We start from the raw sequence: 16,948 nt of genomic DNA, 5'->3' as shown, positions 1-16,948 counted from the left end.
GTCACTGGCATCCCAGTTAGACACCTACAAAAATACTAATACTCCTCTCCCCTCAATTTTTTTTTCAAGTGACCCATTTCATTTTGTCATTCAGAAATATGCAATGCATGCACTTGTAGATACAACCTGCAACCACTTGATTCTCTTTACTATTCACCCTTCCAGAAAATGCCTCATTTGTAACCCCAACTGCCTTTCTTTGAAATACCGTTGCTGCTTTGTGTATTTGTAAGTTTGCACATGCATTCACTTGCATGCATTGCCTTGTCTTCCCTAGGACTTCCTGACTGAATAGCAAGAGTTACTTACTTGGCACTGTGCCTGGTATTTCTTTGTGGATCGTCCAACTATGTAGATCTGGGATGGCGACAGAGCCAAGACACTGTACACAGAAATATCCTTCATGGAACCATATGCGGCACAGATTTTGATGTGGCACTGAAACAAACATTACTTCCAAAGTGAACGCACTATTGAACACCATGCAACTACAAGGCTGGTGCTTGATTTACAGTAAAGCAGCATATGAGTTCCCTGTTAACAATTTCAATTTGTAAACCCCAGAAAGCTAAATCAATCTGCCTGCATGTGAGCAAGAACTACAGCTATGTGCACAGGAAAGGACAAGCAGGTGATCTACTGATTTGTCATGACTGGAGGTCCCTTTGGATGTTTTATCAGCTTTCCTTACTCTTTTAAAAGTGAGGAGTGGCAAAAAGACTTTGTGATGTTCAGTAAGACTTACTGTTCAGAAAGGAGGGAGATCTCTACTGAATTGCATTCCCTGAAAAGAGGTTTTAAGGCTACAAATAGGTTTCTAGTACCTCTTGCATGAGATTCCGGAGAAAAATGGTCTTTTGTCGCAGTGGGTCATGAACGAGTCCATCTGAGAAGAAGATCATCCCTTGTGGGAAATTGTGTTGGGACAACCATGAAACCACACGCTGTTTCTGCATATCTGGACGGCCGGTGATATAGATAATCAGATATCCCAGGTCCTGCCAATGCCTGTCAGAAGAAGCAGTTAAATTATGTACGTGCAGAAAGAGCAACAATGCTCACAGGTCAGGTCAGCATCTTTTCTCAGACCAGTTAGAAGTCATATGAAGTCCTTCAACAAGTGGAAAGCAGCATGCCTAAGTCTCTGCTCCAATCCAGAAACTGAGTAATAATGTCTACACCTTGGGGGAGATGGAGGAAAGCAAGAGACATTAATATACAAAATATTATCTAAAATATAAGAGCCATTCAAAAATATACTTAGAATAAACCTTGCAACACATCAGGTACTGCTACTTTTGAAATCTTTAATGAGATTTCCTGTCATTTCAGCTGTAAGGAATGGAAACCCTTGAAAACTGACACTTTACATTCTCATGCAAGTTCCAAAATGAGAACTGCCTTTTCCCATCCAGGCCAACATTAACAGACCTGCAAGAATGAATTAAAAGGCCTTTTCATTTTTCCTCCAAAAAACATTCTTGCATTCATGGCACCTGATATTTTTTAAGTACAAATATGTCCTTATTTGAAATTAGTGAAACACAAAATACACATGGACTCATTATTAACTCACTGCACACACTTCAAGATCATATTCCCAAGAGGCAACTTTTTGTCTTTAGGCAAATTAAACTACAAATTTCAATGTAATCCACAGCATTCTAATATTTCTCTGAAATTCAGGCAGATGTGCTGTGCAAGAAAATATAGAAATGTATCTGCAGAGAATCTTGGCCCTTAGAAAATTGCTGTCGGTTTAGTATAGCAACCCTTTTCCTTTCTAGTGTATTCAAGCAGAAAGTCAGAGATTTGAAGTGTTCAAATCTCATTTACCTGACAACATCAACGGCCCCCGCTCGGACTTTGGGGTCACTTCCCATAATTGAAACACTTGCTGCAAAGGAGCCATCAATGCTGAACACAACACATTCCATTCCTCGGGGCAGTACAGTCAGGTAACTTGCTGCACTGCTCTGGTCCCCTCTGCAGAGTCAAAGCAATAAATTAATTTAAAAAGCAAAATGTCAGAATGTATTTTCTGCATGTTCTAGCTAAGATTTGAAATTAGATCTTTCTAGACCTACAGCTGTAAGAATCACTGTCAAATATAGCTTCTGATTTCAGTCTTATGTGGGACAATCAAAACTTACACTTTTAGGAAATAGTTTTTCAAAGAGAAATTTGGAAGCTGATCTTAATAAGAAATCACATGCATACAAATAACCAAAAGAATTAGAAAAAAAGCCCCGCAAAACATCTTGAAGTACTCTTAATTACTACTCAAACTTTCTCCATAAGCTTAACAATTTGTAATATGGACATTAGCCACCCTCTATTCTTGCAAATATCCCCCCTTGCAATGGGAATGCCAGTTGAGAAAAGTAAAAAACAAAAAAACAAAAGCACCAAATAAATAAAACAAAAACAAACAACCAACCGAAAAACAATGCAGGCATACATCACTCTTGTCATGAAAAGACATGTGAAAACCATTTTCCCCAAGAGAACTGGATGTTAAAAAATGGATAAATGACAAGGAAATCCAAAGCTCTTCTCATACCATCACCTCATGTTTCCTAAAACCTGTAATCTAAAGACCACATAAATGTCTGGTGATGAAGATTCCTACAAATATGTGCTCACAGCCTAATGAAAAGAGGGCAATTTATTTTGTTCCTCTTTGAAACTTACTCCTGCACTCTAAATCTTCATTTTTGAATATAATTTTATTTGTGTTTCAGTAACTATTTTCTTGAATTGATTGCCTTTTTTATTTAACTGAGGTAAAACATTTTCTTCTTCTTAAGTTGCACTACATGGGACTGTAAGCTGACTTTGGACTTTGTTAACTGGTGGATAACAACACATTCTATTTCAGCTAAATTCTCCTCATTGATTTAATCTCCCAACCAGGGATTCAAATGACGTTTTTACTCACTTTTGAAGTTCCTTCCTGATCACCACAACCCATCACAGCTTTAGTTCCAGTTTGGAGTTATTACCTGACCACCATTTTGATGGGATACACACCAACTCTCAGTCTCTTCTGTTCAGGTATATTGTAGGATATTCGTCCACTGCTGTTGGATATCTCTGTGTCAAAATACACCCACCTACCCGAAGATGGCTCAGTCATTATGAAGATATCCACCTGCAAAACCAATGAAACAGTAATCTAGTGTGATAGTCAACAAAACACCCCCTATGTGCAAGGCCTGCCAAGCCTAGATAATATTAGTATCTCCAACCATGTCTGGCAGTAAAAGCTTTCAAGGAAGTTTGAAGGAACTTCAGTAAGAACTTCAGAGAGAGTCCTCTCAATAAGCAAATGCTTTCTAACATACAAGAGTTTATCGTCTTCATAATTTAAAGCCCTGATCTTAGCACTGCACATGTCAAACATAGAGGTCAGAAATTTGGGAAGAGCCCTAAACTAGGAAAAAGACAATTTTATCTTGCATAGCTATATTACCTTTTCACACAGTAAACCTACAAAAAAACCTCCTGCATCTGGTTCTTGAGACAAAATCTTTCTCAAATCATAATCTCGCCTACAACCAAAACAGTTCAAATTATCAAAATATTTAATCAATATGGTTTTCTTCAACTGAAATATTTAATCAAAATTAACATAAACTATATTAAAAACTTTGCTAGACCTGAAACAAGCCAAGTGAAGCCTACGTGCTTCAGTTTTGCCCTCAGCTCAGCAGCATTGCTCTCTTAGTTTGCTCAGAAACTCCTACAATCTCAGTGAATATGAAAAAATGTGCTCACTTGATGCTTGACTTTATTAGCTGTAAGCCTGGCTTCTGCAGGCAGTTTCAGGAATGACTGTTTCAATTGTGTCACATTACTACTAATTTCTAAAACTAATCTTTACTTGCCCGTGTGTAAGATACAGCAGCCACCTAGCTTCTAGAATGCCTATTCTTTTATCTAGTTGTTTTACCTGGATAGGATGATACATGGTTTTCTTTTACTGCTTTGTCAACTACTATAAAATCCTTTTTCCTTCTTCCTCGGAAAGTTAATTGTCTCCAGTAGGTGGTACAGCTGGATGGCCGATTCAGAAACCACTGCACACTCACCACTAACCACTAACCAAAGGAGATACCCATAATCAGGTAAGAGAGATGAGAGCTCAGAAACAGGTCAGCCATCAGTAAAGCCCACTTTATAGCCTATTTCTGCCCAAGTAGTAGGGGGTTAGTGACATTTCTCCTCACTGTAAGGCTTTCTCTGACACTGTACATCTGTGCCACATTCAACAACTAAGAAAATGGATTACTCAGACTTCACCTTTTCACCTGTTAAAGCCACCATGTCCAGAGGTCCATACATAAAGCGCCCAACCAGTACCTGAGGACCATCTTCTGCTGCAATGACATCATTAGCTCGGTGATTAGCAGTCACATTCTGAAATAAGAGCAGAAGATGAGAAGGGTATGGTTCATTTTTGTCACAAGGCTGCTGTCTCTATTTTGTTATGAACAGTGACACAGAAACACAGTCCTGGGCAGTATGTCTGAGGTACATGAAGCGCAGTGCATTCCCATTTCAGCTGGAGCCTGATTTCCACTTATGGTGGGTTTCTGAATAGACTTTCTAGAGAGAATACTCAAAACGACCAAATAAGAGAGAACATTTGAGAGAAAGCCAATTCTTTTTCACTTCAAGTGGTGCCACAGAGCCACATCATTATGCACAGGGCACATGCATTTTAACTGACATTATTAATTGACTTAGCACCTGAAGAAATTAGGAAATATTTCTGCTTGGCTTATGGATTTGTCTAGCATAAAAGAAAGCTCTTTGCATAATGGAAACTTAGGGCCTGTCTGTTATTTAAAGAAAGAAATATAAGAATTAAAGAATAAATATTAAAGAAAGAAAGAAAGACTTTCTCCCAACATGAAGTGATAAACCAAGATGAAATTGCTCATATTCCCTAACCATTGATCTGCCTGCCTCTGGATTAAGTCATCAGTTTTCAGCTCTTTAGTGATATTCAGTTATGTAAACTCTTACTTGGGGAGATCAAACTCCATTTAAATTTCTGCCAAACTCATCTTCCATCTTCCATGGCTGCCATATATATTCAGTGTTAAACTTACCCTCAATTTGACATGGGTCCTTTTGCGTAGCCATTTTTCTCGTGGATTGGATGGACTTAGTGTTTCTGGATCCAGGTTGTCATTTTCCTTGAAATTTACATTTTCATACCTCATCACCTGAAATTATATTAATATTTTAATAAACAGCTTGAGGCCTGAGGAGTCCTGGTACTCAGCAAAGAAAGAGAAATTACACTGCTGCCCCAATTGAGTGACACTGCAGAGGCAAAAGCACAATGGAAGTAGAGTGGTAAAGCCATATATTCACAAAACCTGCACAGACAAAGAAACTGCTTTCACTCTGTTGCCCAACACTTAATTTCAAATACTTATTGAACAGCTTTTCCATTCACAGCACAGCCTGCACATGCCTCCAGAGAAACAGTGAAAATATTAGGATGGTATCAAGAGACAAGTCACATTGTCTTGATTATGGTCTGCAAAGTCAGTAAAGCAGCATAAAACCACAGAAGCATTTTTAATGTCCTTTATGTGGCAGACATCAGATTCCTGACTTCATCTATATTGATTTTCTACACATCTACTCAGAGAAAATGCTTCTTATCCCTTTTGGGTATAACTACTTCAGTAGCTGATAGGTAGGGACCCACAAGGACCCACTGAAGTCCAACTGAACTTGCAGAACCTTATTATGTCATACACATTCTTACAACCTAAACATCATACATTACCAAGAAACTTTCATGTCCAACTCAGATTTCAGGACACAACCTACAGAATTCAGAATCTGGGTGTGGGTTAAGCCACATTTCAATTGAAACCAGAAGCCCTGTCTCACTGAAATCTGTGGTTGTACCTGCAATCACAAATAGCTATTTTGAATGAGAAATACATTAGCAAATTTTTCAAGTTGAACAGCTGGTTTTCTGTGCTGAAGTTCTACAATCTCAGTACCCTTGCTAAGAGAGTGATCTAGAACTCTTTTAAAAGATGTCTTATATGAAGTCCCTTGAGTAAAATCATGCTGCAATCACAGTCAGCAAAGCAGCTGGTTTACAACAAATTACAGCAGTGTTGAGAAGTAAGCATGGTTTTTAACAAATTGGCATAAATTCTATTCACTAGAGGTAATGTGCAGGCAATATATGCAGCCACAGGGCATTCAGGAGCCAGTAGTCTTATTCTTAACCCCCAACAAGGGTAGAAGGTCCAGACTGTATTGGAACTAACTAGTCCTTTATGTAGAGCTGTAAGCTCACATACAGCTTTAGAGATATGTTCTAAATGCTTGAAAGGCTTATTAAATTCTAAAAGCTGTAATGCGCTTACAAGATAGGAAAGTGTCCTGTAAAGGAGAGACTCGACTTTCTTAAGGAAGCAGTACTTTCAAACTGGTTTACTATCAGATTTGTGCTAGGAGTTTGATACTTAATAGGGAAAGATATAATTATGTAAGGCAGGAGGTAGCCTATTCCTTCAAAACCAGGACAAAATTAATATATAATACAGGATTAGACTGATCTGGGGCACAGGAGGGGTGAGACATGCATAAAGGCACAATATTACTGGTCACAAAGTCAGCAGTGCTAATGGTGGGCTCACTGTCCCCTTTACCTCTCCAACAAATCCAGATCTGTCACTCCTAAATGCACTTGTATGTGATGCATCCACACTTAGCCACCTAACTGACCAAAAGATTTAAAGACTGACCCTTGGGAAATGCAATTAACAAGCACAAGGTTATCTGTTGCAGAGAGAAAAAAAAAAGATCAGTTACCTGTCTTAAGATGAAGGCCACAACATCTGTTGATTCCCAGTAGCTGGCATGAAAGAGGTGTGGCAGGGCCACCGTTGGAAAGGCTGTCAGCACATCTGGGCAATACAAGGCATAATCTATTCGTTTTGTTCCCCACCACTTTGCAGTAACTACAAAAAATGAAACAAAATAGCATAACATTTTTATATCAATAAATTTCTTGCTGTCTTCATTTTAAGCTAGATAATGGAATCACGTCTTCTGCTTTCTTAATCTTGATATTTTAAGTCCGTTAAATATCTATCATTCACAAAAGTACAGTTTTTACTGACTGCATCATCACCTTAACTGCCTAACATCTAAAGAGTTCTTCTGGGTCCAAGTTTTGGGAAGCAGAAATCACCTCAGCATGATCCCCACTGCTTTCTAGTCCATGGAAAATGTACAGTGAAAGATTATTACTTTTATAATCATGTTATAGGGTAAGAATTGCAAATGCCTCCTGAACAGTGATGCAAGTATTGAGAGAAAGAGAGATACATACATACAGACATATATATGTACACACATATGACTATAGTCCATAGCAGGACAATATACTGATTTATAGCACTTCTAATTATGAGTAACAAATCTTATTTGCCTATGCTGCTTCATGCCTAGAACATGATCATAAACCCCTGTTACTATGAAACTCCTGTGGCTATTTGTGAATAACACCATAATATAAAACTGACTTATTTTCTATTACTTTATCTATCTAATTACAAACAGAAAAGAAAGATAACTTGTGTTATGTAAAATTGCAGAAACTTGGGCTATTCTCATTCTCCCCAAATTCCAAGTAGATATATTTTCTTTTCATAATCAACTTTTTCACAGAAACAATGCAAAGGGAAAGGCTGTTGCCACATCCAATAGCACAGGGCACTTCACTCACTGTTGGTGAGGCATGCTGATGGCAAGCTTTCAGTTGACCCAGAGTTTTCACTGTTTGTGCTGGCCAAGCTCAACTTTCTTGTTTTCCCTTGTGGTTGATCAGATGTATTTGGAGATCCAGGACTCTCCTGAGAGAAAGGTATGTTCAAAGAGCTATTCTCAAGGAACAGACCACTGTGATTGTGGAGAGCATCACCTGCAGGTTACAAAAGTGAAAATAACAATAAAAAAAAAGGATGCACACCATGGTTTTGAAACTTTTGCATCTGTGTATATCTTATTTCCTTATTTATTCATTTATTTTTAAATACAGGGCTAATGAACGTTTTCCTGAATAATATCTCATTTAATGCCCATGGATGAAACTTCCTCCTTCAGAGTGTGAATAGCACGACACAGCATGACTGCATGGAGAAAGCACACACCCTACTGCCATGAACGTGCAATGGCAGCTGGGTGCTTTTGGCCAGGATCTTCCAAACTGGGTAGTGATGCTGGGATGCTACTTTAGTTCACACTCAACCCTACTCATTTTAAAGTAATTTTCTGAAAACTACATAGTCCTGGGAGTCTGTGATACTTCTCTGGTCCTCTTTCTGACATGAGCAAAATGTTCTTTTCTGTGTAACGTGACAAGTCAAAGATACTTCATGCCTATATGATTTTACCTAATTTTCTATTAAGCCAAAAAAGCACAATTCCTTCTACTAGCACCTTGCTCATCCACCCCTTCCTCTTTCTTCCCCAGAAATCAATCCATTTCTCTTTGGTTTTCTTTTCCTGGATTCAAATCTTTATTACCAACATAACTATTGCTTAGTAATCCACCCAGGAGAAATGCAATCAAGACTGCTCAGTAGTCTGATTTGTCCTAGTAGATATCTACAACAAACCAACCATAAGTGACCAAAAGAAACAACATATGAAGATCTAGGCAAAGGCCAACTAATTGAAAAAATAAATTGTTTAAAATGGTAGTCAAGGACATGGAATTTTCCAAGTGATACTTCAACTAGAACAGTGGTATCGCCTTCAAACTCCTCTTTAACACAACTAGTATCACAAACCTCATGCATAAGAAAAATTTTCCTTAGTAATTTTTGGTTCCACACTTGCTAAGTATGTCTGTGCTACTCAGTCCCAGAGTTTGTTTTTAGCATGCTGGCACATTGCTATTTCAAATTCTCTTGAGCTGTATAAGGAGAGAACATTTAAGAGAACAACAGGACTGAGAGCTATGAAAACAGGCACTATACCTAACTGGTGAGATCTTCCATCCCCTAGTGGGTATCTCTGGTACCGTGGGACACTGAATGGAGGAAGAAGATGGAATCTTTTCTCCAACAATGGTTCAAGTCTGCAGGCAGAGGGGTCAGCAGAGTGAAAGAAGCTGTAAACTTGGCTGCAGGCTGGTCGGACCTGGCATACTTGGAGAACAAGACAGAGAAAAAGAGGCCAGTATTGCTGCTTTACAAATTTCAAAGAGTTTGTGCAGAAACACAGTTAACAGGGTCTTCTGCAAACTCCAGATTAGCACACAGCTGGCCAAATTGAATTGTTTCCTATTTCATATGTAAAGAACACTTCACTGCACAGGAGTTTAAAGAGACATCACAATCTGAAATGCAGGCACATATGAAATGTAAAGAGCAGCAGAAGAGAAACAGAAGGAAGTGAGAAATGAAAAAGAATTTTAAAATCCTGTAAATACATTATTGAGCATTATAGCTGTGATGCTCAGCACTTCAAATATATACCAGCAAAACAATCTGATGGGCTTTTGTCATCCCGAGGACTTAAACCTAGGGGATAGCAGAACCTTCCCTTATATTATAAAAACTAATTCTAACAAAACAAATAAATACATCTGAATTTTACTTGTCACATTTTCAGGTAGCTTTCTACCATTTATTTCAGTAAAGAGGGCACCTTACTCTTCTCAACTAATTTCCAACTGTCTGCATGATAGATTTAAATTTGTCTGTTTTCCTCTCAACAGTGTCACAATTATCACTTTAAAATGGGATTCTTTTATCATATGCACCTCTAAAGACTAATTATGCTTCAAGTAGACACTGCTCACCTCAGAATGTGTTTGAAATGCCCATCAGTTGAGCTGCTTTCAAAGCATATTCCTTTGCAGAATATTCAAGGAAGAATGGAAGTGAGAGCTAATTTGAAGAAAATAGTTTAAAATCCTAGTAATTAACATGAAATTTTCCTTTCAAAGTGCCCAGAGGGTAACAGAGCAGAGACTGTGGAAAGGACTGGCTAGGAAAAAAAAAACCTTGGAGCTCTGAGTTGTTGTCTCTTCTCATTATTACAACAGATTTTCTCCCTCACCTGTTAATAACTGAATGCATCATTTCCTATAAAGATGCTGCACTACGAAAAGCTCATACCATGCAAAGAGACAAAGCATGTGCTGAATAATGAAAAGTAAAGTAATCTTTTAACTGAAAAACTTAAAAATTCCAGATGCTTTAGAAATAAAATTTAAAAAATCCTCTACGTGTCTGATCAGTAGGCTCTGTAACTAGAGAGGAAGAATGGCTCACAAGCAACACACCCAAGGGCCAAACCCACCCGCGAAGCCAGACATGAACAAGAGGTAATGCTGAACCAAGAAGAGATGTTATTTTTTGGTATTGTTTTCAAGGACTCATCCTTGGTGAAGTGTGAGCTTCATGATATATGACACTGGGTATATAATTAACAGCAGAACTTAAGATACACTTTTTTAAGTGAGCAGTGACCTCCCTAGAGCAATCCTCATCACCTCAGTACCTACCTACATTAACATTACCATCTCTTAAAGGAAGAAAATTACCTCAGTCCCTGACTTTAACTAGGCTCCTTTGTTTTCCTCCTTGTTGTGTGAGCCTCTTTGTTTACAAAGGTCTTTATGCATCTTGTATTTTAACCCCAAGAACTTACCATCCAGACCAGGCAGAACTGTGCTCCTCATGGCCAGCACCAAACCAAGCGGTGATCCAAAAAGGAAGAAATCAGACACCTCAAATTCAAATCGGCCCAGGTTTACTTCTGAGAAACTGGAATCCACAGGAGGAAGTTCTGCACCATCTTTCAACACGCTTGAGTGGATGCTGAACAAATAAAATATTGAATCAAAAATAATAAAGAGGGCATTCAGAAAAAAAGAACAGTACCAAAACAAGATACTTAGAAAGTTCTAGCAAATGGCATTTAGATCCAAGCCTTAAAATTGTAAAATGATACTGCAGTATAGCAGCCATGATTTTCAGTGTGGCTATTCAGTAAATTTACTGCCTTCAACAATGCAAGAGTTTCCTGCAATTATTCTACACAATACTTGGTAAAGTTTTGCAAGGACCATGAATATTTAAGTTTACTGTTTTAAATATAACACTGTATTTCTCCTATAAAAGTTCCTAAAAGTGACTGACCAAACAAATCTTCAAGTTTTCAGTTGCAGACAAGAGAAAAACAACCATTCTGTCTCAGAGGAAAAACAATCTACAACACATTGATATCCAGAAAATGTAATGGTTTCAAAATAAATGCAGAATAGTCAAAGAAAACAAAGCAAAGGACATTCCATCACAGCAAGACTATAGAATTACCTTAACCTGCTACTAAGAAAAATGCAGACTTGAAGTAAAGCACAGTAGTAAGTCTGCACTATACTCAACTTGAGCAGAACTGAAACTTCAACACACAGTAAGTCTAGCTCCTCTGCATCGCTCACAATGAAATACAGGAAATAGGAAGATAGATAGAGGAAACAAAAGCCTGAATAGTTCAGGTAAGTAAAAAATCAAATAGCTTAGAACCAGCAGGAACAATGAGACAAAGGGAATGGTTATGTTCCCATCCCATGTATATCAAAGGTTTTTTAGGATAAAGGAAAACTAAGTTAACTTCTCCCCCCAGTTCCCTCCTCATTTAAGCCAAATGTTTATGCAGGGCTTTTTTTCTGTTGTTGTTTTAAAGCTGATCTGAATAGCTTATAGATCAACGGGAGCACTAAAGCAATCATCTCACTAGAGAATAATAAAAGTCCTGAAAGTGAAGTCAGAGGGATTGTTAGAAAGAAATAGGTAACAGAAATTTACAATTATCAAGTATTCACTCATCTTGTTTTGAGTGGGCTGTACTGAAAAAATAGAACTTTGTGCATTCATTTTTGCATGTTCAAAAACCTCACAACTGAATAAAGATCAAATAAAAAACTCTCCAGATGTGAGTATGTTCATACTAGACCCACTAAATCCATAGTTTTCTTTGAGGGAGAGACAAGAACTTTAAGCAAACCTCCAGAAACATACCACAAACAATAACAATGCCTCTATGCTCTGCTGCTCACAGGTTCCTTTCAATGGCAAGCCCACTTCTCTGACTCAGTCATCAGGCACTGGTTACCTGGACAGGAAGGCATGATGCTGGCTTATGGTATCACACTCATAAGTGGATGAGTCACTCTGTTTCCGAGGCAGCTGTGGCCTTTGCTTCTCATCCTCCAGGATTCCCGAGATGTCAATATTGCTTTTGCTCAGGTGTTTGCTGTCACCCAGACTGGAGTCCTCTGCTAAGAGTGGATTATCCTTCAGAAAATTAACAGAGCAAAGGGAAGATTTAGACAGATAACAAAATACAAAGAGCTTATATGAAATGCCTGCATTTATACATATGATCTCACTTAATCCAACTGGGGAACGAGAGGCTGGAGAGCAGCCACACAGAAAGGCACCTTGGAGGTTGTGGTCAATAGCAAGTTGAATACAACTCAACAGTGTGCCCTGGCATCCAGGAGGACCAACTGCATCTTGAAGTGCATCAGGCACAGCATTGCTAGCCAGTTCAGGGAAGGTGACTGTCCTACTATGCTCTGGTGTGGCCACACTTTGAGTCCTGTGTGCAGTTTTGGGCACCACAATAACAAGAAAGATAAAAAAGCTATTAGATGGTGTCTGAAAGAGGGCTATAAAGATGGTGAAGGGTCTGGAGGGGAAGCCATATAAGGAAACAGTTGAGGTTTCATGGCTTGTTCAGGCTGGAGAAAAGGGGACTGAGGGGAGACCTCATAGCAGTCTATAGCATCCTCATGAGAGGAAGTTTGATACATGGGTAGAATCCCATTCTATCATGGTAATTTACCAACTCCTTAAATTTCTTCTGGTTTATATGAAGCTGATTTCCTCCATGGAATGCATCTATGGGGTTTCAGCTCTGTGTATTTTTTTCTTTTCACCTGGATGCTGTTGATGCTTCCTCTCCTGCTACTGTTCCGACTCTCGTAAGCTGTATTAGAATTATAGCAGATGGCATCAAAGCCCAAAATTCCTCCAATGCAGTCACCTATAAGACACACCTGAAAAAAAGATTTTTTTTTAAGATGTAGCAAGTGTTTTCAAAAGAGACAAAAAGCATCACAGTACTGCAGAAGAGTTTCTATCTTACTTCTTCCCCTTGTTACTGGTTTCTACACTTTGGTTTATATTGCAGCTACCTTTTTCTACTTTCTTTTATCACCAGAAATATGCCCTATGCAAAGAATATCTGTGCCAGGAACTATTTTGATGAGTGGGAGTCAATTTGTTCCACATACAATATAAAATCAAAAAAGGCAATCTCTGATCTAATGAACTTGGAATGCAAATTGATAGAAGAGACAAAAATATTATAGGAAAGATCCAAATAGGGTGCATGCCAGGATATATGATATTCAGTCAGTACAGGGCTTATCTAAGGAAGAAAGCAAAGCACTTTAGAGAGCACAGAGAAGTCACTTGCATTTTAATTGTGCTGGTAGCTGATGGTGAACATTCTGTGGAACATAGAGAGGTCAACCAGTAAGTACAATATATTATTTGTAAACCACAAGAGAGAAACTTTTTTGTAGCTTTGCCAAGGAAAAATATAACACTAAAGTTCTATTGAGAAAGTTTTCATATTATTTTTGTAACTGGTATCATTCTTCTTTACATAATTTTACCTTTCATAATGCTCTGTCACTGCAGCTGGGCTGGTTTTATGCTTGAACCAAGAACAGTTTACTGTGCACAGTAAAAATGGCTTACAACCAAATTATAGTCTAAAAATACTGATATATCACAGCATAATCTTATTAGTGCCATGGAAAAGAATTTGTGTAATAAGACACATGCTTCCCTCCAAAGTTCACACCGTACTCTATATTAAATGTATTTCCTTTCTTTTTCTGAAGTGTGGAGGTCACTGTACTTAAAAGAAGTGCATGTTTCTGGCCATTGTAGATGGCCCCATTACAAAATAATATCAGTAACTCACATAGGGTATCAATATCATATTTCTATGTAAATCCATGTGAGATAATGCACAGGATTCCAAAAGTGCCTGTCTTGTGCTGGACACAGAGAAGGCATTTTGTGTATATGATCCCATGCTAACATTCATTCATCGTATTTGTAGTGTCCCACACTCATAACTCAAACCCCTCAACAAAATGGCATAAAACCAAACAGCCTTGCTCTGAAGAAATTTTACTTTGATGTAAGAGAAAATAGTCCTACCTGTCCATTAAAACCAGCCCCATCAGTAGATTTGAGAAACTCATTATAAACTTGATTGGCTCTACTGATCACCATGGCAACTGCATCCTGGTACTGAGGAGATGAAACAGCCAGCAAAGGCAAGGCAGCCAGTGGGATGTGGTCTTCACTGCTGCTGAGACAGCTCTCATCATAGCTGTAGGGATTTAGGCTAGAAAAGGACATGTTATCATCAGGGAAACTGCAAGAGGCAGCGCACAGCATTAGAGAATGAGAAATTACTAACAGAAATGGGTTGGGCTACTGCAGTTCACAATAAGAAAACACAGCAAGGATCATTTTTTCAGAGAATTCAATTCCTTAAAAAAACCCAAGCATTACTGCTTCAGGTGAATGGGATCACACTAGAAGGCATTTCTGTAGTTCAACGCACTTGATGCAATTGTTCTACATACAACTAGACATAATTTTAAATGGCAATGACATGATTACATTTCAGCTTTTGCTTCCCCCCCATATAATAACTCACTGCACCAGAGAGCAGAATCCAACCATCACAATGGAATAGTTTCCGAGAACACAATGTCAGGTGTATTGTTCAAAAGCATATTAAGACATTTTTCCCAGTGTCCAATGTTTTCAAAAAGATGAAACAAAGCTGCACACGATCTGAAATCATGAGCTTCAAATGTAACCCTGGGCACTATACTGAAATAAAAATACTCTAAAAGCAAGTATCACTTAAGGAAGCCCCAGACAAAACCAAGAGAAGCAACTCTTTGCTTAGAAAAACAGAAACCAAGAAAATCTGATTCTCTTCTCCCCTCACCAGAGTTCAGCAGTTAATCCTGGTTTGCACTTGTAGAAGAATTGATGCAGGAGTATGTGTTTCTTTCATCTTTCTCTATCGTGCCATTTAAAATACTTATGTCATGGAAAGTAAGGTTACTTCAAAATATTCTCTCATTCAATGACTGAATTTCAAGACTGAAAAAGCAGCTGAGGAAGAGCCACTTCTGAAGTGGATACATCCAATAAAAATTTATTTTAAAACAAATTAATCCACTTTGAAAAGGATGAAAGATCGCTGCAAGTCTTCCAGTCAGCAGAAGATTAAGAATGAATCACAAAATTTCATTTTGAAATATATAGATCACAGAAAACCATTCAAAACCACAATGCATAACCAACACTGGGAATGCAAATCAACTTACCTGGAAACAAGAGAGAAAGCTGCTGAACAAATTGCTGGGCAGGGAACAAGTCTCATTAAGATGTGGCCCAAAGAGGCAGGGAAATGGGCTCGGGTCACTTTCTCAAACACAGAACTGAAGGTGTTGATGTCTGCCAGCTTGCTGCTGTGGTCCCCACTTCCAGTGTCTAATATGTTCCCCCCATGTAGGATCAAAATTAACACATGAGTTTTGCAGTTCTGGTGTTGAACTCCTTCCTGTGAGAAAAACACGAAATAGGAAAGGAGGAGGCATTTTTACAGACTTTGTTAGTTTACCTGGTGTCAACATTAGCAGTGATTTTTTTTTTTCTGCCACCCCCATCGTGATAATTTTTTGATATTTGCTTTCACTGGAGTGGGTGGGGGCATGTGTGTGCATGTGCGCATGTCCTGTGCTCCATTTAATTCAAGTATGTCTGAATCATGCAGAGCCCACTATGCTCTGACACAAACTCTGTGCAGCACAGATGTAGGTTTCAGATCAACAAAGATTAAGACAGCTTTGTGTACATCAGAAGTTACTTTAAATACTCTGAGATTGGAGAAAAAATTCCAAACTCCACAGGCAGCATAAGCTATTATCTGTCTAGGTATCCTAGTGATTGCTTAATTTACTGGCAAGGTTCTCATTCAAATCATCACAAGTCCAAAAAAGACAAATTCCTCTATCAATGAAAACATTCAGCAAAAGCAGATGATGCAGTTATCTCAGGCTTTTGAGACTGGTAGCTTCCTATTAAAATGAAAGACACTTCCTGAAAAAGTAAAAAAAATGCATTATTGCTGATATCCATAAAATTCACAAACAAATTTATGAATATGTGAATAGACGCATACACAGACAATAATCAGCATGTTTTGTAGATAACCAACATGTTTCCTGCTTGAAACCAGAAAAGCATTTTGAATGTCTCACAATTTCACCTTTTTTTTCCTCTTTACCCCTTGATATTCACGTGCACTCCAAGAACTCAGTAATACATGAAAAGGTTAGATTTTTTTGTTGTTAAATCTTGACTGCTATTTTCTTCTTCACTTTGGATGACAGGATTCCTGAAGATTTCTAGTTCCTGACCAAATATGAACACACTGTAAAAATAACAGTAATGTTTTTTGACTAAGGATCATTTAATGCTAGATTGGGTGATTTACTCAGAATCAGGCAATGTTCTGGACAGTTTATTCTTAAGTTCTGGAATGAAAGGAAATTGATAACTTTAGCACTTGTATTATGGTGACAGAGAAATGGCCGAAAATGAGAGAATTGTAGGTTATTCCACTGTCTCTGTTCAGCCCATGAATTTTAGTATCCAGTAGAAGTACTAATTCTGAAGGCTTTTTGCTGACCTGACTTGTAACTGCTTAAATACAGGAGAATCATGTAAGCATTTTTCAGGTTCCACTTTTCCATGCACTGATTTACAAT

The 16,948-nt window shown here is 38.2% G+C and overlaps 1 protein-coding gene across 2 annotated transcripts in view; it reads right to left on the bottom strand.

The window, feature by feature from the left end:
- The window catches only part of PITPNM3 (PITPNM family member 3), a 47,005-nt gene that overhangs the window by 15,439 nt on the left and 14,618 nt on the right, over nucleotides 1–16,948 (bottom strand). For both annotated transcript variants that reach the window (XM_066563621.1, XM_066563620.1), the window contains exons 5-18: nucleotides 15,503–15,738; nucleotides 14,310–14,499; nucleotides 13,010–13,129; nucleotides 12,181–12,362; nucleotides 10,714–10,883; nucleotides 9,033–9,203; nucleotides 7,778–7,972; nucleotides 6,859–7,007; nucleotides 5,121–5,237; nucleotides 4,306–4,422; nucleotides 3,006–3,154; nucleotides 1,837–1,986; nucleotides 825–1,008; nucleotides 310–438 (exon numbers count right to left, since the gene is read on the bottom strand). In XM_066563621.1, coding sequence (XP_066419718.1) covers nucleotides 310–438; nucleotides 825–1,008; nucleotides 1,837–1,986; nucleotides 3,006–3,154; nucleotides 4,306–4,422; nucleotides 5,121–5,237; nucleotides 6,859–7,007; nucleotides 7,778–7,972; nucleotides 9,033–9,203; nucleotides 10,714–10,883; nucleotides 12,181–12,362; nucleotides 13,010–13,129; nucleotides 14,310–14,499; nucleotides 15,503–15,738 — 2,259 coding nt within the window. The remainder of the gene's footprint in view (nucleotides 1–309; nucleotides 439–824; nucleotides 1,009–1,836; nucleotides 1,987–3,005; nucleotides 3,155–4,305; nucleotides 4,423–5,120; nucleotides 5,238–6,858; nucleotides 7,008–7,777; nucleotides 7,973–9,032; nucleotides 9,204–10,713; nucleotides 10,884–12,180; nucleotides 12,363–13,009; nucleotides 13,130–14,309; nucleotides 14,500–15,502; nucleotides 15,739–16,948) is intronic.

Source organism: Molothrus aeneus, chromosome 20 (genome assembly GCF_037042795.1).
Source record: "Molothrus aeneus isolate 106 chromosome 20, BPBGC_Maene_1.0, whole genome shotgun sequence".
Classification (NCBI taxonomy): domain Eukaryota; kingdom Metazoa; phylum Chordata; class Aves; order Passeriformes; family Icteridae; genus Molothrus; species Molothrus aeneus.
The sequence above is the reverse complement of the archived record's forward strand: the minus strand, read 5'-3'. Positions and strand labels throughout refer to the sequence as shown.